The sequence below is a fragment of the Rhinolophus hipposideros genome (genome assembly GCF_964194185.1).
Source record: "Rhinolophus hipposideros genome assembly, chromosome: 14".
In the NCBI taxonomy this organism is placed as follows: Eukaryota; Metazoa; Chordata; class Mammalia; order Chiroptera; family Rhinolophidae; genus Rhinolophus; species Rhinolophus hipposideros.
Genome location: NC_138060.1, coordinates 53560715 through 53584428, shown reverse-complemented (window position 1 = coordinate 53584428; position 23714 = coordinate 53560715). Strand labels below are relative to the sequence as shown.

The 23714-nt window shown below is 35.4% G+C and overlaps 1 protein-coding gene across 11 annotated transcripts in view; it reads right to left on the bottom strand.

Moving 5' to 3' along the window:
* GOLGA4 (golgin A4) overlaps nt 1-23714 on the bottom strand; it is a 140777-nt gene that overhangs the window by 30037 nt on the left and 87026 nt on the right. For all 11 annotated transcript variants that reach the window (XR_013994903.1, XR_013994904.1, XM_081073002.1 and 8 more), the window contains 6 exons: nt 13662-13840; nt 11554-11682; nt 9054-9209; nt 3436-7676; nt 2739-2860; nt 2213-2343 (listed from right to left, as the gene is read on the bottom strand). Coding sequence is in view for 9 of the 11 variants with exons in the window: in XM_081073002.1 (XP_080929128.1) it covers nt 2213-2343; nt 2739-2860; nt 3436-7676; nt 9054-9209; nt 11554-11682; nt 13662-13840 (4958 nt within the window). In the remaining 2 variants the exon portion in view is untranslated. The remainder of the gene's footprint in view (nt 1-2212; nt 2344-2738; nt 2861-3435; nt 7677-9053; nt 9210-11553; nt 11683-13661; nt 13841-23714) is intronic.

Genomic DNA, 23714 nt, shown 5'->3' with positions numbered 1-23714 from the left:
CATTTCCCCTAGTAAACAGCAGATTTTTCAAGGATGAGCCATACCAGCAGCTAACCTCTCTCCCTGCACCCTCACCCCTCTACCTACAAAGGTTTGTCACAACCTAGAAAAATCTACCATCTCTATCCCACCCATATAGAGAAAGAGAAGCAGTTCACAAAAGGGAACTCTATAGCTGTGGCAGTTTATCCCTGCAGTGAAGCTCCCTGACTTAATTTGATCCATGATAAACAACTGTCACCTTCCCCAAGGTCCTTTTTCAGAGAAAAGTCTTTATAAAATACTATGCTAAACTTGCTTTTCTTTCTGGGAAACAGAAAAACAGAAGATAAAACTAAATTTACTTTCATGTATCTTCCAATTCCAAAATTTATAAGGATTCAAGAAACAGTAGTATTTTTTAAAACTTCACACATATACACTCTATGGAAGTATAAGAAAATGTGAAATTATCTCCCATAACTCAGCTAACAAAACCAAGTCTGATTCAAAACATCCCAGAGTGTTTCTCTAAAACACATCATCTGGTGCCAAATGAAAATTCTTAGAAACGATTATTAATTACGAAGGGCATAGTTATGATACTATCGCTGATAATAATAATATATTTTGGGGGCCTAGTTTTGACCTATTTCACCAGGGCCTATTCTATAGCTGTGGCTGATACCTAAATGTATCTAGCTAACAAATTATTAATAAGAACTTGAATTTGAAAGGTTCTTACTACTAACCAAAATCTGAGCAAGGAGTCTCAAATGTAATTCTTAGCCAGAATTACATGTTAATGAACTGTGTCTCTTTTAACGATGTAAATCAAAAAACATAAATTAAATAAACATTAATTTATTTTCTTCCTTGACTGAAATATCAGTTAAAGGTTGCAGGTAAACTGATGTTTGAAACTCACCAAACGACTGAATGTGGCATAGGAGAATATACTGCCAGGGCCCTCAAGCCTGTGACCTTACACCCATTGTATATAGCACATCATCCCTCCTATAGGAATGAACTTTTTTCCTGACACGAAAAGTGGCCGCTCTGGAAAAAGCATTGCTTACTGTACCAGGCTTTTGTTTCCAGGTAACATGTCTGTGGAAGTCTTAATTTTGAATAGACCTATAGCTATTACTGGAAACTGTTTTTTTCTATTGTACTCTGCTTTATCAAAAAAGTAAACCATTTAAATTGTGCTACAGAAATCCAGACGTTGTCTTGTGATCTTTAAACAATAAATGAATGATTTGCTCTTTAAAAAAAAAGAAACTGTGAAATTATTCAAACCTTTTCATAATGGAACTAAAACTCAAAAAGGATACAATACAAAGGTGGCATTTATACATATATGTCATATCTTGGAATGTCACCCTTTCCAATTATATTTAAAATTATAATTAGAATCTATTCCTGGCTCAAACTTCTACTGCTGCCCTAGTCAGGTGAAGCATGATTCTCTGATTTATGTGTTCTTAGTCATCAATGGTTCTCAGTACATGGTGAAATAAGGCTTGGAGTAACTAAAGAATCTGCAATGAAGAATAATTTACATTGTTTTACACATGAAAATGTTCTACAGTCCGAAATACTCACTAGCTTATATTCATGGCTTATATTCACAAACAAAAATGACAATAATAATCCACCATTAGTAGAATAAGCACACAGAAATATCCTCCCACTAAATATAAAAGATTTGGCTGATGCATTCCATTTTTTTCCCATACTTTTTGTCCCTTGAGGATGTGCAAATTGTGTAGGGATGGAATAAAGTTAACTGGCCATCCTGGAAAGATACCAGTTAAGCTAAGTAGCCACTCTAAAACACAGACTAACTCTCAGATTATTTAGACTTTACCTAAGCACAAAATCTCATTTCTTAGTCTGGTTCTCTCACAATTTAGCCTGACTTTGAGAAGAAGACAGAGAAGAAAATACATTCTTCCCCTCAGCAATTCATTGTTGCTTCAATACCTGCCAACTGGACTTTACTGCCTGGTTAGCAGAATCTGATCAGGAAACTACAATCTTGGTGGAAATCAATTAGACTCCTTATAAATCTGCATACGGTGTAGAAATACTAACGTAGATAATATTGAGCCAAAAAAAAAAACAACTCTCTACATTATGAAAAACAGGAAATCTGATAATCCGATTTTCTTTACCACTACCATGAAATCTATTACAGCTAAATTTCAAAATAGAGAAAATAAGGTACATCAAGGATTTCTTCGTATCTTTTGGCTGTTCTTTTGAGATCATCTTCTTTCTCTACGATTTTTTTATATAACTGATTTGTCTCTTCTTGATGGCTTTCCAAAAGTTCAGCCTCCACTTCCTGGGCTTTATCTAATAAATGAAAAATGGACACACACAAGAAAACACATTAGGTAAGAATTAATATCCATATCCCAATTTCAGTAAGAACCCATGCTCCAAATCAAATTTGATAAAAATCAACTGACCAGATGTACTCTTCTCAGACAGCAGAAGTGTCTTTATACAGTAAATTAATAAGCTAATGCTTTCAGGTTCTTTCACCTGCTCCTCCTCTCAGTAAGGCAAGCCATGCCCATGCAGGTAGTGCCAGGTTCCCATGACAGAACTTTCTTGGGCAAGAATCCTTTTTTTCTCCAGTTTAATTACTTAAAGCACTTAGCACAGTGTGAAAAGACTAGGCGTAAATTATAAATAGTCTCTGCTGATTCCGATTTGTTCTTTATTGAATTAAAATTTTTCCTTACCGATGGTTTCTTTTATGGTTGTTTCCAGCTCCTGTTCCTTCTGTGCCAGCTGTGTATGAAACTCCCTCATCAGCTGTTTTAATGTAGAATTGTGCTTCAACTCAAGATCTTCCTGCTCCTGTCTGAGTAACAAAAATAGAGAGTTAACAGTTGTCATACAAAAAACAAGCTGTAAAGAGTTACCTGGGCTTCGCAATAGTGCACACAGTATGATCTCAGTGGTATAAAAACATTTTTTAAGGGCACGCAGGAGTGTGTCAGAGTGTGTGTGTGTGTGTGTGTGTGTGTGTGTGTGTGTGAGAGAGAGAGAGAGAGAGAGAGAGAGAGAGAGAGACTAGGCACAGTAAACTACTTCTGGGGGATTTGAAAATTTTTCTTTTCACTGAAAATATTTCCCCATACACGTCTACATCATATAACCCAATGCTAATCCTAAAATAACACAAAATGAAAATAATTCCTTGGCTATGAACATAAAAACCATGATCTTATATGTAAGAAAAGGATTTTCCCCGCTAAATGTACATGGAATAACACTGCATCTTGCCTTAAATTGTTTTTATTTCTCCTCAGTATTTAACTTATTAGATTTATGTTTAATACTTCAGGTAGGTGAAACTTAACTGTATCAGGCACAAAAAAGGGACTTAATTAAGGAGCACCGCCTTAAAAATATTCATGCTGAAAAAACACTTACTTGATTTTCTCTTCCATTTCTTGTTCATATTCTTTCTTTGTTATATCCAATTCTTGCTGATGCTCCTTCCGCAACATTCGAATATCTTTCTGCAGTTTCACAATCTCCTTGCTCAGCTTCTGCTTCTCCTGCTCTGCTGATGCTAATCTCAACTCCAGGTCACGGCGCTCAGCCTCCAAGTTACTAAGCAATTGCGGCTGCACCACATGTGACTTGGACTTTTCTTCAGCACTTTCTCCCAAAATTTCTGTGGATTTACATTTTCCACCCATCTGTTGTTGTGAAGCCAGTGATTTTTCATATTTTGAGGTCAACTCTTCCATTTCAACTCTGTGTCTTTCCTTCTCTCTTACTAAGCAAGAGTCCAACTCTTTTAGCTTTTGCACCAAAATCTCACAGGTTAGTTCCTTCTCCTGGAGGGTTTTCTGCACATCCTCAAGCGCATTTTCCAAGTTTTGCTTTGCCCCTATGTTATTTTTACCTCCCTCTTCTTCCATGTGTTGGGGCACTATCAAGGAATACTTCTTGTTTTTTGCCTCAAGTTCCTCTTGAAGATGATTTATCACACCTTGATCCTCGTGTTGCTTTGCTTCGGCATGTTCTAGCTTTCTTAAGAGCTCCTGGTATTTGTACTGCATTTCAGAATGAGAAGAAACTGCCTCTTCCTTTTCCTGCTCTAGCCTCTGCAGTAGCTTTTCTTTTTCAATTAAATTTCTCTGTAAAACAGTGATTTTCTCCTCACATGCTTTCTGCACACAGCCTTGGGAATCTGCTGCTTCTTGCTCAGTACGTGCTGCCACATTTTTAGCTGATCTGGGTACAACTGATGTTTCTGACTGTGAACTTTCCACTGACTTAAGTTTTTCTTCCAAGATGTGAATTTCTCTCTCTCTTTCCTGCAATTTTGTATTTAGTTCACTCAGAAGGCTTTCTGTATCTTTTTTACACTGTTGTTCTTTCTCTTCCATTTGAGATAACAACTGCTTCTTGATGGCTGCGATTTTTTGTTCAGCCTTTTTCTTCAGTTCTGCTAATTTTGCAGCACCCTCTAACTCAAGTCTATCTTCCAATGCCTTTAATGCCTCTTCTTTGCTTTTCACGCTTGAATTCATGTGTTCCAATTCTTTCTTCTGAGTTTCAAGTTCAGATTTCATGGAAGTCACTTGCTTTTCAAGTCTTAAGACTTTTTCTTCGGCTTCTTTCACTCTATTGTCCTTTTCTTCCCCTAACTCTTGAACATGCTGCAGTTTCTGAACCATTTCATTCTGTTCAATATTCTTTTGCTGATTATAATTTTTAAGAATTTCATTTAAGGACTCAATTTCAATTGTTTTCTGAGTAACATGCTCCTCTAATTCCATAATTCTTGCTGTCTGAGTTTTTAACTCAGTCTCTAAATTACACTCCTTTTTCTCCATCTTGCTCTTCTTATCTTCCATTTCATCCTTTAAACATTCACATCTTTTATTTTGCTGATCAAGGTCTTCCTTCAATAAAGCTATCTGCTCATCCTTTTCACTGGCTTCCTTCGTTTTTAACTCAAGTTGCATCTGCAGGTCGTTAATAGTATTTTGATATTGTGCAAATTTTGACTGTGCTTTCTTCTTCCATTCTGAGAATTTGTTAGACGAGTGATCTACTTGTTCGAGAGCAGAAATTTTCTCTTTACTCAGCGTTTCAACTTTCAAAGTCAAATCTTGCACCTGGTCCTGCAACTCACGTTGTTCTTCATCATATCGCTTACTTAATGATGAAATAGCCGCTTCTTTTTCAGTTGGGCTGATACTATTCTGCAGTTGAGTATTCAGCTCAGTTAGTTGTTTACTAAGACTGCTGATCTCAGCTTTTTTCTCTTGAAGCTCTTCTTTCATCAGTGTGACAGCATTGATGTTTTCCGATAATTCTTTCTTCAACTGTGTGATACAAGACTCCTTTTCAGAGGCAGCCTGTTGCTGATTACCTCCCTCCTTCTGTAAGACTTCTTTTTCTGTTACAAGACCCTCAATATCAGCCTTCATGCTCTTAATTTGATTTTCCTTTTCTTCTAACTGATGGGTAGCCTGCTGAAAAGAATTAGTTAGTTTATTTTGCTCTTCTGTTAGCTGTCTAAGTTGTGCTTCTAATTCAGAAACTTTGCAAGTTTTAATTTGTAGTGCCTCCTTCACTTTAGTTGTGTGGTGCTGACAATGGGAAATTCTAGAAAGAATAGCATTAATTTTACTATTACTAATGCTGATTAGTTCATTTGTTTTAACTTGTACTAAGGCTTCAGTTTTCTTAGAGTAAATATCCAACTGAACTGCTAGTTCCTCAGACAGTTTCTTGATTTCCAAGTTTTTGTCTTCTAGGTTTTTCTGACTTCTTTCATGTGAAGATTTCAAACTCTGGAATTCTTCATCTGTGGTTTTCAACTTGTCAGTCAACTCAAAAACCTTAAGCTTATCTTTTTCTGCCAGTGTCTTCAGTTCAACTACATGCTCTTGAAGAAAAGTATTTTCCTTCAGAGAATGCTTCAAGTCAATTTCCAGCTTTTCAAGTTGTACTTTCAATTCAGTTTCATTTTGTGAGAGAGAATTCGTATGAGCAGACTTCTGGTTTAACTGTTCCTTTAACTCCTTTAATAATGTATCCTGCTTAGCACCTTCTTCCTTAAGCCGCGTTATTTCCTTGTTCATCTCTTCTTTTTCACACTCAAATATGAGGATCTTTTGCTTCAGTTCTGCTACCTCTTGTTCTTTTTCCTGTAATTGGATTGCGTGTTTTTCCTGAAGTTCTTCAGCTTGCTGATTAAGTTTCTTTTCCCAGACTGATATGACATCACTGAGTTCTCGCCTATGCACTTCCGTAAGACTTTCTATTTGCTCCTTTTGGTTTCTTTCCAGTCTTGATACTGCATCATTGATTCCAGCTGAGTTAGCCTGTGCCATTTCCAAAATTTTGGCATTGAACTGTTTTTCTTTCTGACTAAGCTCTAGAACAGTATTTTCAAGCTCTTTTTTAAGTTTGGCTTCCTGATCCAACAATTTCTTCTTTAATGTTTCTTGCACCTCCTTTGCTTTCTGCTTAATTTTTTCTATCTTTTTTTCTTGATTTTTAAATTTGGCTTCATATTCTTCATGCAAACTGCTAATACTGTCCTCCTTGGCTGATAATTCCTGTTTGAGTGTTTCAATTTCTTTGCTCTGTCCCTCTCTCATTTGTAAAATTACATTTTCCTTTTCCATCAGGATTTGCTTGGTCTGTCCCTGCTCTATGTTATTATCTTTAAGTTGGGACTCATAGAGTTCGGTTAAAGATTTTACTTTTTCTTCCATTTCACTATTCTGTTTTTCAAGTTGCTGCATCAAGTCCCGCACCTGGATTTTGTGAGTGTCTAACTCAGTACAAACATCCTTCTTTTGCGTTTCAACTTCGGCGACCTGTTTTGTAAGAAGAATTCTTTCTGCTTCTAACTCCAACAGCTTCTGCTGCAGCTGGGCCAGCTGCTCCTCATAGGCTGTTGCCTGCTCGTGTGTGGTCTTCTGGTGTGATTGACAAAGCTGCAGCTCAGCACATGCCTGCTGGCGTTCTCCTTCAGATCTTTTCCTATTTGCTTCTAAATCTGCCACACGAGCCTGATGCTCTTTCAAATGCTTATCCTTTTCCTTCAGAAGAAGCCCAAGCTGATTAATTTCATCTTTCAATGCCTTCTCGGTTCTCTGGATAGATATCTCTTGTTCTTTAATAATATTGTCAACTTGTTGCTGGTGATGATTTTTCTGTTCATCCAGTTTGGCCTCTAACTCCCACTTCACTTTATCTGCTTGATCCTTTAGTACAGAAAGTTCCTCTTCTAGCTTGTCACGGGCTTTTAATACTTCCGACAGTTCAGAAGACAATGATTCCAGTTCGGTTTGCTTCACATCAAGCTTTTCCACAGTCTTTTCATTCATCTCTTCTATGTGAGCCTGGAAGAGACTCTCTTTGTCTTTCAACAATGTTTCTTTTTCTTGTTCATACTTTTCTCTAAGCTGTTCCATTTCAGTCTGATGCTGTTGCTTTAAGACTTGCAGTTTTTCAGTCCAAAGGTTATCCTGCTGATGCTGCAGGCTTTCCAATTCTGTCCTGTGTTTCTCAACCATGATTGTAATTTCCTTATTGTGCTTATTTTTTTCAGCTTCCAAATTTATAGCTAAATCTTCTGATTGCATTTTGCTTTCTTGTAAGCTTTTTTCCAAAGAACTTTCTAATTCCAGAATTCTCTGTTAATAAAAACAGATGTATTTTTATTAAGCACAGACCTGTTTATTAGTAATGATACACACAATGTGATATCTACACCTAATAGTTATTTATCTAAATTTCAAAGATTAAAATCTTTAACCAAACACTAGAAAAGACAAAGAATCTCTGCTCAATTCATAAAAGAATTATGTAACAAAGAAAAGATTCTATTTTCAACACAACTCATAATTCCAGATTCTTTCTACCTATTTGGGTAACTACTTCAACAATATATATTTCAAGGATATTTTGAACAGATAGTCAAAAAGAAATAAATCATAAAGCAGATAATAATAACTTGATAGAAAGATAGTTTTTTTATTCTGTTTTTAAGGCCTGTAATATTATTCTATTACTTTAATAATTTAATTTTGGAAGATAAATAATGTATCTTATTTTTCTACCCCAAAAATTAGTATTTAGAATGTTTTGCAAAAAGAAGAAACTTAAACAAATTTTACAAAGATTACTATTATCTTATGCAAATATCAGTCCTGACTCTGAAGGAAAAGAGGCAGAGCAACAGAATGTCAGAGCAGGTCTTAAGGAATTACCAAATCCAATCTCTTCATGTAACAGGTGAAAATATTAAGGTATAATTAATTTACAAAGGTAGCAAGTAAAAGATCTAGGACTGAGTACCCATTCCCCTCCACCACGCCACCTTACATAAATATTAGAAATGGGAAAATAAAACATAGTTTAGAACTATGGGTAATTAATGTGACTGTTTCACTATCTAAATCAGAGCCAAAAAGCCAAATAAATAACATCAGTTAATTTATTCAAAACAGTCCATAAATTTCATATACTCCTGAGAGAAGGGCCAAAGGGCCTTAAAAATGTGTACACTGAGACATACACAAATACATATACAAATATATTCATTATGTTTAATATGGGGAAATGGGTAAAAACTTCAATGTAAAAGCAGGGCATTGGGGTAATAAAACTGTGACACAAACACAGTATGAATTATGTCCAGGACATGACATAAGATGAAGCTGGATAGGAAGGAAGGTACCATGGCAAGGGCTGCCCACAAAATGAAGCCACTTCCTAAAGATCAGGGTGAGGAGGCAATAGAGTGGAGATGCTGCATGTGAGTGCAAAGAATCAGAGTGAGTGGCTGATGGTACAGCCAGCTACAGGCAGAGTCAGGAGCACCACGTAGCAAACAGCAAGCCACTCCCATGAATAGCTCCTACTACCTAAAAAGGAAGTGCATGTATATGTTAAGTCTAACCCAGTAAAACAAAAGCTTCCCTACAACTTTATACTGATTGGAGAGATAACACAGTTTTCATATTCAAGTAAATTCACAGCTCTGGAACCTGAATATTATTTAAACTTACAGTTCTGTAAGTCTCTGCTTCTTGCTGAACGTCCCGAAGTTTATTTTCACTCTCTGCGAGAATTGCTTTCTTCTGCAACTCTAACTCTTCCAGAGCCAAAGATTCTTGCTGTTCTTTTTCTTGAGTGATCTTCAAATGTTCTGATTGACATTTTTCCTGTGCAAAAAACAATACTACTACCTTAGACCAGTATAAATCTTCAGCATTCCCAAAGCACTTCTGTAGGAATCATTCATTTCATTCGATCTGCACACCAGCCCTGTGAGGTAGGCAGTATCGTCACCTCTCTCTTCCCAGGCTCTAGTCTGCAGAAGCAAGGTACTGGGGCCTTTACAGAGAGCTCTGGACAATGTTTGCCACAATTACTCTTGATATGAAAAACTCTGTTCCAGTAACCCCAGTGCATCTGCTATTTTCCCACTACTTAAAATGTTTTGCAAAACACTGCTGAATGTAAGGGTCTCACAATTGCCGCTACCTCTTCTCTGTCCTCCAGAGTTTGCTTTTTCAGCTCTACGCTGAGAAACTAGATTTTAAGTTTATGTAATTTGTGAGGAATACCTCATTAGGATAGGGAGCGCCACATGGAAAACCAATCAAAATCAGAGGATTACATGTGACTATAAGGATTAGATGAAGGAAATGTCTATAAAAGCCTACATAACTCTTTTCAGATGATCTGGGCTCTTCTACCATCCCATCAATCCTGAAAAGCTGCTTCTATGACTGTCCTTATTACAAATCAACATTCATATTAAAAGTGTTTATTGTTTGAAAAGAGAAGCTCTAGAGAGAAGCACTTTCTCTAGAGAGAAGCACTTTTAACATGTAGTGGCTTTGAACTCCAATTTAAGTATACTCATCCACACCCAGTGCTTAAGGTTCATGTGCCAGCAGCAGTATTTCCGATTCACCACACTCTGGTGAAGCACTTGCTTTACCATGTTATAAAGAGGTTAGGAGGAAATAGTAGTTTCTAAATCAATTTTAAAACACCGTTTTAAGCGTACTATATTGTTTAATGTAAACAATATTCTAAATGCATCTCTATGTGCCTATAAAAATAAAACAGGAAATTTTAATAGTCTGTAGAATTTTGACTCTTAAGTCAAAGCTAACTTCTTTAAGAAACTAGGTAGAATGGGGAGTGGAAGAGGCCAAGCGCATGTGCGCCTGTGTGTGCTTTTTATGTGTGTCTGGGCCCTTCTCTCTCGACTCAGAATGTATCTGAACATATCAATTCCTAGGACAGCTTTAACACAGCCAATGTTTAAGGCTCTGTGCCCCCAAAGGCCAATGACTCCAGCATGAAAACCCATAATTGTTGGTCTTTATCACAAGAATTTTCAGCTTCATTTATGAAAATCCCAGCTTCATTTATGTCCTGCTTTGTTGCTTCATTTAAAAAAGGCGCTTGAAAAAAAAATTAAATAAATAAATAAATAAAAGAGGCACTTGGCCTCTTTTAAATTTATTCTGTCCTGTTATAGTGTCAGTATTCTTATAAATTACTTTAGATCCTTTCCGGACCAACAAAGAATATAAATATGTGCCCATAAACGTGTACATTTCAGGACTACAGACAAAACCCCTAACCTCAGCTAAAAGCACTGTAAATCCATGTGCCTATTTGACCCACAGAGATTAGAGAACTCCCTGACTCAGTCCAAGAACCACTGCTGCTGGAAATTCTCAAAGCCCCAGATCCCACTAAGAGTGAAAAATATATATTATATATATGTGTGTAAGAGAAACGAGAATAAATTATAAATACTGTTTCTTATTCTTTTATACTGAAAGCATTTTTAAACTATACATATTATCTTATGGATAATAACTTCACATACAAAGTTTTTGACATTAACACTTCTTATGATAACTTATATAAAAAGCTTTTCACAGTTCGAGAAAAAAAATGATTTTTGTTTTAAACTTGCAAATTATACTATTCCAAAAAATCTTATCGTGCTTTTCTGGTTGATTTGATTAGTTCAGTCAGTTCTTTTTTTCTTCTGTATTTTTTTAAACATCATATGGATTGAAAATTACTACTGAAATTACTCTACTATAAATGAAAACTATTTGGTCATTTTCAATCATTCTTCTTTAAAATGTATTTCAGGCAAAACTTTCCAAGTCTTGAGCTCTGCAACATTCCATCTAGTGAGGTTTTTGACATTCTTTCTGAGTAATGCAGTCATGGGTTCACAGCTTCAATTAACCTATCTTTTCCTTTACTTCTCCCTAATCATAGCCTGCCTCCATGGTGAGAAGGATGATGAACAAACTATTAATGAAAGCTTGGTAGATTAGCAAATTTAATTTTCACACAATACTAACAAGCTTTGATCACCTCTTTCCTGCCTATATCCTATCTCCTCTCTTGACTCAAAAGTCAAGGTTGCTGGTAGTCTGATCTCAGCCTCAGAGTCAGGGGCCAGGGATGGCATTATAAAACACTGCAAAGTTTACCCATAGCAAAAACAGAATAAGTACTTACAAGAGCAACTTTCATTTGCTCCTGAAATTCTCTTTCTTGGGTCTGAAACTTCTTGGTCAGCTCCCGATCTTTGCTGGCCAGCTCCTCTTCATGAAGTTTCTTTAATTTAGTGATTTGATCTGAGGATTTCTGAAAATCAGCCAAATAGTTAAAGTGAAACACTTAAAATAAAATACATCACTCTACAACTAAATAAGCCTTTTTTACCGTTTAATCACTAAGCCAATAGCTTTGTCAGAGGAAAAACCACAACGTAGTTCCCACATAAATCAAAAGTCACTCAACAGTTAAAAGAAAAACCAGTGTTGCTCCTCATTTAAGACAAGGAGAGCTGCTGCTGCAGTAGTCAGTCCCATGGGGGTGAAGTTCCATTTCCACATCTTGCAGGGCTGTCCCTCACCAACCAGGATGGGCATGTGCAGTAGGGAAAACAGGGATGGTCTCAGAGAGGGCACTCCATTATGGTCAAACTGCTCCCCCACCCCTCACCCCCAGCTGCACTAATTTAATCATGCCTAGCTTTCCGGGCATGTACCATCTGTTAAAAAGTACTGACCTTGTTCTTTCTCTGCTAGGAAGACTTAAACTTGTAAAAATGTCAAACCTCCCTAAATAAATCTAAAAATGTAATATAATCAAATAAAACTACCAACAGAATTGGGGAGAGTATCCGCCAGACAAAATAAACATGCAAGAATGGCCAATACTCTTGAAAAATAAGAGTAATAAGGGGAGCTTATCAAATAGAACATATAAAACTAGAATAATTATAACAGTGTAATCCAGCATGGTCAGAAAAAGCAATGGAATAGTGCAGAAATTCAGAAAAAAACCCATATGTAACACTATAATAATTTAGTATGTAATAATAATAGTATATTATGTCAGAGGGGAAAATATGGATTATTAAACAAATTATTTGAAGACTACCTGATAGTCATCTAGAAGAAATTAAAGTTGGATTCTACCTCACTCTTTACACCAAATAAATTCCAATTGGATCAAAGATTTAACCAAAAAAAAAAATAAAAGCATACAGGTGCCAGAAGAAAACATTGAACCTTTAAAAGTGATCTCAAGTGAGAACGTATTTTTAAAGCAGAACAAAAATCCTGACAGCATTTAAGGAAAAGAAAAGCTTCTGCAAGGCCAAAAAACAAACAAGCAAACAAACAAAACATAAACAAAATGAACAAATGACAACCTGAGGAAATTATTTCGATAAAAGCACCTTATCACTGAACAGATAATTCCTACTAGAAGTAAAGATTCCTACCAATCAGTAAGAAAAAGACCAAGAGCCCAATAGGAAAATAAGTCAAGGATTTGACCAGGCAACTCAGAGAAAAACTACAAATTCCTTTTAAACGTATAAAAATGTATTTATCATACTGGTAAGATATGCACATTAAACTAAAATGGTATCGTTTTTTAACTGATGAGCTTGGAAAAAAAAAGGTAACAACATCTTTGTGAGGAGTGAACATATTCTAATATATTGCTCGTGAGAGTATAAACTGTCCTCCATAAAGCTTATAGCAACTACACAATAATTACAAATACACATAAACCTTTGCCTAAGTAATATTTCACTTTTAGGAATCATTCCTAAAGAAATATACATAAGCAAATATGATAAGGCTACCCATTATTTGCAATAACAAAAAAATGGAAACCTAAATAACCATTGGTAGAAGACTGATTAAATTATGAGACATTCACACAATGAAATCCTGAGCAGTCTTTACAAATGGGGCGTGATTATCAATTATCAATAATAAGGAACAATCTTCACGACAGATTATTAAATGGAAAAGCAAAATATAGTACAGTACATATAACATGCTATATTTTGTGCTAAAAAAATGAAAGAGAGGATTATAAAACATAAAAGAGAAATTATATGCAGACACTCTCTGGGACGTATTTCCAAAATGATGGAAGTTCATTTCTCTATCAAAGTGCTTTTATCTTATACCCTGAACATCATGAAATGGTCAATGTCTAGAATACAAAATAACTCTTCTTTACACTCAAAGATTGTAGGAAAAACATAAGACCTTAAGTTTTTAAAACTGTAGCCCATTTCAATCTAGAATTATTCTTACTTTCATTACATCGATGACCTCCTGTTTCACCCGACTTAATTCCTGTTGAAGACTGATGCGTTCCTCCTCACTTGTTTTTTCAATAGCTTTTATTTGTTCATCCATTTCTGCCTTCATTTTTCTCCGTGCTTCTTCTGTCTTTTGGGCTGTACTCAAGGCTTTTTCAAGTTCCTCAAAAGCTTTAATGAAAATAGCAGAAAACAAGTATCTCAAGAAATACTATCATTGAGCTAAAGTGTTTTACATTCAACTTATGGGAACTAAGAGCAGCAGTAGCAGGACAGGTTAAAAAACTCATCATTGTTTGAAGCCAAGAAACACTTGAGTATTTCAACAAAGCCACAAGTACCGTTCAGTCACTGACACCAATTTGTCAGAGTTCTAGATTCAGATCTTAGGACTGCTTATATGAACTTAAGCTCAGAAGTTTGAAAAAAAATACTAAGTTACTAATGGTTCCCCACTCTATCCACAAGTGTCCTTATAGATAGCAAATTCAAAGAAATAAAAACTTGTACCTACTTCTGTACTGTATGATTTCAATTGCTTTTTTTCGTTGAGATGCAGTTCTTGTCTATCATCGACAATTAGGTAATATTATTATATATTCACTAGGATATTTTTAACAATGGAAAAATTCTTTGACTAACCTTATTTTAAAAAATCTTGTAACCATATAATAAAAGAACAGAGTATTATTTTGTTTTTTAACATTTACTGGCTGAATCCCATAATGAAGCAATGTAGTTTGAAATGAAACCTACTTGTATAAGTTTTGAACTAGGGCCTTTAACTAGAAAGAAATCTTTACCTGATTCAACAGTGTAGAGAAAGGTACTACCAGCAGGGAATTCTTGGGAGAGATAAGAATTCAGGACCTGCAAAAACAACCATCTAGGCTAGAGTAGTATGATCTTTAAGGAGGCCAAAAAGCTCACCCAGAATCAAACAAAACCAGATAGGATGGTTCAACAGTTGGGTAACTTGGCACCAAAAATCTGCAGTGTGTGAGTTTACGTATATTGTATGTGTATATGTGTATTTGTGGGTGTACATGTATGTGTGTGTTATATATATATGTGTGTATATATATATACATATGTGTGTGTGTATATATATACATGTGTATATATATATATATATATATATATATATATATACATATATGTGTGTGTACTCTCTCTACTGGCATAATGATACCCTGTGAAAAACCTACTGCTATTATCGTCCTAGATTATTTCCTTTAGTCCTCACAGAACAGAAGACATCAGAATTCCCTTTACCACAGAGATGGACTATAAATAAAACATCAATATTCAAGATGGGTTTTCAATCCTATCAAGAAACTTATGTTAGAGGAGATAGTTCACTGACATATATAGTATTTTCACTCCCAGTGGTGTAATGTGGAACTTCAACCTATGGCACCTCAGAAAAAAAGTCCTTTATTAACCACAGGCTGGCTTAATAGACAGTGATTTGAACATAGGAATTTCATACCTGAAGACAAAAACTGTTCTTAAAGTTTTTTCTTAATGGAAAATTGCATTAGTACAGAAAAGGGCAAGAGAAAGGCTGAATTCGGGTAACAACTAGGAAACACAACTTACTTTGCTCAACATTTAAACAAAAACTTCTCTGGCAACCATATATCTTTGATATAAAAAGAAATCTATATGATTTATTCACTTTTTATGCCCAAAACATAAAACTGATGCTCAATGTCTAAATTTCAAAGGAATATTAATTAGCTAAAATTATTTTGAAAGATTCCTACTTTAGCGTTTTACTGCTATTTGTCTGCAAACACTAAGATAATAATTCTTAGATATAAGAATTATAAACATGTTGGAAAATAAAATATTTAAAGAAAAATCCTGTCTTTATTTTATTTAGATATTCTTTTACTACAAATTTTAGTTTCAAACACTAATAAATATCTCCTACACCTAACAAAAAATTAGTTTCCTAATTTCTTAAAAATCAAGTAAAGTGATCAATTATGGGAAAGAGATTCTGTAACAGAGTGCTTACTGAAGGTTTAAACGTGGAAAAGGAAAAAACGGAAAAAGGAATAGCAACATTTTTTAATGCTTGGATGTCATCAACATCTTTTCATTACTATTATTATTCAGCATGTAAAATTAAATGTCAGCACTTCTAAGCATATCACAGAAATATCTTGAATCAACCCAAAGACAGTTTTGATATTCTTCTGACAAAACAGAGTTTTAAATGGGAAACTTTTGTCAATTAAGCAAAATAAAACAAAACTGTATATAGTCAACACCAATTTTCCTTGTTTTCATTTTTAAAATTCCATAATTTAGTACAGTATAAAAATAGATTTAGTGCTCTCACTTTTTAAACAACAAAAAAATCCATGCCACAAAGTTCCTATTTAGATGTAATTTTCTAACAATTAAGTTTTCTTACTGCACTCGGTAAATTTTAGAATATTCTTCTACATTATATTCTAATTTTAGTGCTTAATCCACTGATATAGTTTTCTGAAGTCATTTAATTATCCATCATATAATGATTAAAGTAGGATGGAGGGGCTGGCCTGGTGGCTTAGGTGGTTGGAGCTCTGTGCTCCTAATGGTTGCCGGTTCAATTCCCACATGGATTAGTGGGCTGCGCCCTCTAAGCTAAGATTGTGAACAACAGCTCTCCCTGGAGCTGGGCTGCCGTGAGCAGCAGGAGGTTGGCATGAGCTGCTGCAGGCTGCTGTGCTGCCGTGGGCTACCGTGTGCTGCCATGAGCGGCTGGTAGCCAGAGTGAGTGGCCGGCAGCCAGTGAGAGCTGCCACAAGTTGCTGTAAGCAGCTGACTGGCGACCAACTGCCTCAGCCGAGGGGGAGCGCAAGACTCATAATACCAGCATGGAACAGGGAGCTGTGTCCTATACAACTAGACTGAGAAACAATAGCTTGAACCGGAGGGAGAAAAATAATAGTAAAGTAGGATGGACAGATCTGGTTTGACAGTTCATCTAAATTTAATCCTCTCTCCCACCTTCTGCTACCATGTCAGAGAACCATATAATTTTATACCTGGAAAGAAATCTTTGAGGTCTTTTAATTCAATATCCTCATTCAAATGCAAGAACTGAGCCATCCAATTTTTCCCTCAGATGATAAATCAACTTGAATATATAGGCTTGATAGCAAAACTTTAAAACTGTATCTAAGGAATGATCCTTACCTTGCATTATTTTTGAAACACTAAGAATGCTGACATTGATCAAGCTCAGTTGAGCAATAATATATATTACTAAACCAGAATTTCTGAACCATTCAATCACTGATGGCTTCTAACTCTCAACAAAATGTAGCATGTTATACCTCTGACAGACACACAAAAACTCAACTGCTTTCCATCTCCATCCTGCTTTACAAAAACGCCAAGTACCAAAAAATAAAAAATAAAAAATAAAAAGTATTAAAATACATTATACAGATCCACATATAGAAAACATATTTCAAACCCATTCTGGATTCTACACTATACCACAAATGGAGCCACTTTCTTACAGGAAGTCTGCCTCCAGGAATGAGTCCCATTTCAATGTTGAAGGAGGATACACTGAGAGTTTACTTAGTAACCAGAAACGTCTCACTTTCTGATGTAGCAATCACCAGATACAGTAAAATGGTGTCCATTGCCTGTAATAGCCTAAAAGTCAATCCCCACTCTTTCCAAAATGAAACTATGCTAGGATTTTAATGTGAGTAATAAAGAAGTATGTTCTGAATATCTACATAATGTATCTTCCAATTATCAACAAAGGATAAGTGAGTGGGGAGAACGAAAGCATGCATCAGCCACAGCTGACAAGTCTTCTGCCAACATGCAAGAGTGCGCAGGAAAACCACAGTCACAGCACACATCAACGGGAAGGCGAAGCACGAACGGCCGCCAAAATGTTGCAAGAACACACTGTGTTCTTCCAAAGCAAAATTCAATGTATCTCAGGCAATTTTTAATAATAAATAAAAATACTCTGAAAATGTTTGTAGGAGAAAATTTAACAAACGTCATTAAGAACGGTCCTCTGCCAAAAGTAAAATGCAGGGGGAGACCTTTTATTGCTAGCTCCTCACTTTCCACTTCAGATGAGGTTCACTTACATCCATGGGAATTATAAAAATGGACAAATGCTCACTATAAGAGTTCAGTGAGAAAGGTGGGCAACAGTTCAATGATCCAACCATTCATTCATCATATACGTATTTATTGGATGTTTGCCATTTGCCTAGCATAAGCTATGCACCGGGTGACATAAAGAAAAATTTTCACCAAAAACAGTTGTAGTAGTAAGAGGGAGAGAGAAATAAAAGAACTAATCCTTAGGTAAAGGTAGGAAGAACGTGCATTTGCTTTTACCTTTTTCTCGCCTTATTCTCAATGTCCTTAACAACTGTATAATAAATGCCAGAATTGGGAGACTCCAGGGAAAATTACTATTTTGTTGCATTGTCCCAGGGGACACTTTACTGTAAGGATAAAAAGACCTACTTCTACTCCCACTACAGGGAAAAATAAATATGTGCAAGTGTGGAAAGGCTGCCAACCTCTCGATGAACTGTTGGTCCTAAGAAGCTGATTAATACCATCAAGAATGAATATGTAAGCCCGTGCCTATGTCTTAATGCCAGCAAAAAAGCTGCTAAAATGCATGTGGTGTTACACAAAAAAATACAGGTAATACTAAAAAAAGGAATAAAATGCGAATTAACAGAAAAGCAACAAAAAGAATTTTATCAGAATTCCCGGCCAATCACCAAGCCTCTTTTGTGAATAAAAGCCACAGTCTAGTGCAGCAGTTTTCAAAGTGTGGTCCACAGATCCTAGGGTCCTGACACCCTTTCAGAGAGCCTATAAGGTCCTCCCTTTTCCAAATACTTATCTGCATGAGGGCAGATTTTCTTCATATATTTCAACCAAAATAACAACAGAGTGAAATCCAACTAGCTTCCATTAAGTCAAACAAGGAGATAAGGAGAAATGTAAAACAAGGCCACTCTTCACACTAAATCTTGTTATGGAAAATGTAGGTAATTTTCATAAAAGTATTTATACCAATATGTAATAGGTTTATTAATGGTTATTTTAAAATGAACAACACAAATATTTTTTTAATTTCTTAGTTTTAATTTCTAATACAATAAGTATCACTACACATAACCCATATAAACAGAAGCTCTTTGGAATCCTCAATAAATTTCAAGAGTGTAAATAGGTCCCTGAGCTCAAAAAGTTTGAAAACCGCTCGACCCGAGTGTAAACGAAAATAAAATCATACTACCACCCAGTGGCACAAATCAGATAGTGCAATATTTATATCTGAATTAGGGCCTTCAGAAATTTAATAAATACCACATTTACAATGGAAATCTACTTTTTAAGCCACTTTCCAAAATACACAAGATTCATTCTATATAGACTGACTATGCTTTGACTTTTAAAAATTGTACAGCTCTACCCAAATTTCATGCACTCCCTACATTAACCATGCAAATGTATCTATTAAATACTTTAAAAACATCAGGCAGATCTTGAAAAATATCAAGCTAAGTAAAGCTAAGTAAACTTAATTAAATTTAAAAAATGATTCTGTAGTAAATAAAGTGTGTGATTCCAGTTGCTAACGCTTTCCAGTAACAGTGACAGTGCCAGAGACATAAGTGCAGGGTGACAATGACGCTCTAAGAGTACAGATGCACAGCTGTTACTGCAGAAATGTATCAAGCGACTATAAATACATGACTAGTACATAAACAACCTAAATCTAACTCCATTTGAATAAATTTTTCCATCAGGTATTCATTTACTGAGAAAATATGTACATACTACTTATCTAACATGGCAGACTTAAATTCCACTTTGATTCATGCTTTTTTTTTGCCTGAGAAACATAGAATTGTCTTTGTAAAGCTTATCCTAAGGATCCATGATAAGAAAATGAATAGCCCTTACCCCAGTCCTGCTCATACAAGGCTTGGGAAAGGCACCGTGATTCACTTATTGGCATGTGTGGGTGCACAAAAACAAGATGTGTGGTGAGACTTCAGACTCCAAGAAAACTTTGTTACATAAATTATGGACAACAAGGCACTTAAGTACACGTGTGATTTTTGTTTGTTATATAGATATGCATAAATCTTACACATTATTTGAATACATAAATTCTATTTTAAAGGGTCCTTCAAACATCAAATAAATACATTCTACTGAGTATCTTTGGTATGTAAGGCTTATACTATACAAATGAATAAAAAAACTCATTTCCTGCACAAACACAACATGGCAATAAAAAAGCAAGGAATGTTATGACTTAATCTAAGTTTTTAAATGCAGCCAATCAAATAAAACACATAACTTCAGCAAAGACAAGGTGCATGAAAGAGAAACAGGGCTTAAAAAGGAGAGGGGACTCTGGAAACTTTCCTAATCGAAGCAGAATATTATATTCATCCTACATAATTGTAGGCAAAAACATTTTAAAGGAGAGGTGAGGATTAACACTGAGTCCTCTTTTTGTATTGGCTATATTTAAATCACTTAAAGGTAGCTAACAACAAAAAAAAAAGTCTGTGGGTAAGAATTTATCCTGAGAAAAAAATTCAAATGTGTAATAAGCTGTAGCAAAAAGTTGTTACAGTATTATTCGTCACCGCGGAAACATAACCTAGATGTTGATCAATAGATTAATGGTTAAGTAAATGATGTAAATAAGCTGCATGCATTCTGACACAGCCATTAAAATGTTAGTACTTTAGCAACATGTAAAATTACTTCTAATATAATGCTAAATGGAGAAAAAGGGAGCATACAAAATTGTACATACAATATGATAAAGTATTATATACAATAATATAAAACTAAGGATTAGGAAAAAGACTAAATAAAAGTGTACTGAAACAGTGATGTGCTTTCATTTTTGTCTATTTTCCTTTTTTGTTGTTGTTGTACTAAATTGCATTAATAATTAGCCAGCTACCCCTACCTCATACCCTGGTTAAAACACCCCCTCTACCTCCCAGACACACACACACACACACACACATACACACAAAATAGCCACGACCTAGTGTGAACATTAATAGCATTAACGTTCTGCATTGGTGCTGCATCGAAGAGATAATACTCTAGACAATTAGTATTAATACCTTGCGCCTATCAAATATAGCATTATGCACTTAAGCTGAACCAACCACCAGGCTTCTCCAAGCTTAAAATCTGGTTACTTGAAGATATGACTATCTGTTTGTAAGTAACACCTAGAAAGGAATACTATCAATATTTGTAGTAAAGTGCTTATAACAAACACATTTTTCCTTTTTTATCCACTAAAATAAATAATTTTAACAAAACAAGAGTGCTATAGTAGATTTCAAAAAACATGCCTAACAATTCCACTAGAGAGTAGAATAAGTACTACAGGTTGATATAGCATCCCAAAGTATGCATGTCACCATAGTCACAGAGTCACAGTATTTTACGATAGAATAGTTCTTTTTAGAATAATAGACATTCAAAATTCCTTTGTCTCCCAGCATATGGGAGGCATCACAGTTCATCTATGAACAGCAGTACAATAGGTTGTTTTCCAAGAAAAGTAGTGAAGAATGTAGTTGAGCCAATTTTGAACTCCAGAATAAGCAAGTCAAAGAAATTAGTTACTTGTCTACTAACATCTACATGTCAAAAATTACTAAATATATCAGTTAAATTTTTTACAGTTAAAAATGCATGAAGAGTTCATATTCTTTGGTAATTAATTTATGTAGACATATTTACTTCTAAAAATCTTAACAACTGTAAGCTTTAATGATTTTAATGTTTACTTCACATGGCCAGCTCGTAAGTATTTAGCCTTTGAATTTTAACTCTAAGAGAAAGACAAATGTTAACAGAGCAATTGAATTCTCCGGGAACCAGATGATGTTCACAAACTATTTATGGAAACTCTATTTCCTTTTAAAGACCTTTTCTTACTTTTGGTACCAAATTGGAATTTTTCTGTCAATTGCCATATGCATTGTATAATCGAACTGTGTAAGACCATTTTATATTTGCACAGTTCAGTTCAGACTCAGCTAAGACCACTAGGTGAACTGCAGTTAGTGTGCAAAACTAGTTTTCATTATAGATTTAAAGGGCAATATGTTCAATGTGAAATCAGTCTGTTGCAACTCTGTATCATAGCCCTCAATAAATATGACTACAAATATAATTTTAAAATACCTACAGAAGCACTCATAACTATGTGATCCAAAGACTTTCCAAAGTGAATGCATATTAAATAACTTTATATCTTATTTCTCTCTTTAAGAATTTATTACTTAGTTTTTAATACTTTGACTACCATTTACAGAAATGTTTCTCAACTGACAGGCTATCGATTATTTACAATAATCCAGTTTCATGAAAATCACATTTAAAGAAAAATATATCTGTATTTTGGAGAAGCACGAGAAGGAAGGCTATATTATTAAAGAGTTAACTGGAACAGATGTCTGGGGAAATTTTATCCTACATGTGAATTAACTATATTTTAACTATTTTTTCATCACTTAGCTCTTTCAACTTGATACTTATTCATGAGTTTCTAGCTCCTGACAAGATACACCACAATTTTGAAGGAAATTTAATTCCTTAAGTAGCATTATTTTCTCTTGACTAGCTACATTAATCAACAAAAGAAGTCCTAAAAGTAGAAAGGCTTGATATGAGAACCTGAGGCTCTGCATTAGGTTGTCTGTTCACTGGAAGCCAATCTGGAAAATAATATCTCCCAACTCTCAAACTGCTTTACGTAAGTCTCCAAAGAGTACATTCTGAGAGATGTTGTCTATTATTCCCTACAGAGTAATTTTTGAGGTTTACTGGGAACAAAATCATTAACTAAATTCCCCTGCTACTTATCAATAAAATTTAAGGAGATGGGGAGATATTTATGTACACATTTGGTACCAACCAACTACCTCCTGACCCATTCCCTTCCTTAAACTTTACAGTCTGGTTTCTACATTTCTAAAACTACATCCTGGGAACCAAATTCAAAGGCCCTTTTGAAAGTCTTCATCCTGCCTCCTCCACTTCGGGAAACACCGCTGCTATTCCTCCCCAAAATATAGTAACTATCCACGATTCCTATGACTTCTATAAACTTTCTTTATTTCTTACTCTCTGCCAAACTCCAGATCTCTATGGTAAAGAGCACAGACTCTGGACTCGAAATGCCTGGATTTGAATCCTTACTCAAGTGTGAGTAGAGGCAAGTTACTAAACTTCTATGTTCTCAGGTTTTCTTGTTTGTAAAATGAGAAGAACAGTGCCTACTTCACAGAAATCATGAGGATGAAATACCAGTAAACACAAGGGAAGCATTTATGCTAGAGCCTTGCCTAAACTGAGTATTGGCTATCGGTAGCAGCTGCGACTGCGGCCACTGCTGTCACCACTACTGTAAAACAGTCTTTTAGAGAATCAGCCTCTCCTATCAACTTAACCATAGGCTTCTGCCTTAGGCTGATGACTCCTGAAAGATGCTCCATTTTCCTATTTCAAAATTCCTACAAGTCACTTCCATTTGGAAAGCTCATGGTTGGCTCAATTTCAAAGTATTTAAGCAAACTCGTCATTTCACTCCATTCCTCAAGTTCCCCATTTAGATTTCCTTCCTTCATTCATTCATTCAGTGTCCTAAGCAGACAGCCTTGGACTCATCTTAGATTCCTCCTTTTCTCATTTCCCTCCAAGTTGGCTGGATACCAAATTCTGCAGTGTACTCCTCCTCTCCTTCCAGGATCCACAACCCTAGTCAGGGTGGCCAAAACTCTCCATCCCTCCAACCTGTATTTCTACCTTTGTGTCTAAGTTTGACTTCCCACTTCTTTCTTTCCTCCACAACACACTAGTTTCCATCACATTATGCTTCCTATTACTGGTTTCCTTTTGTCTTACGCACCAAAATCTAAACCCAGCTACTCACTCACCTTTTAAAATTTTAATAGTTAGCTCCTTCACAATCCAACTTCATTTC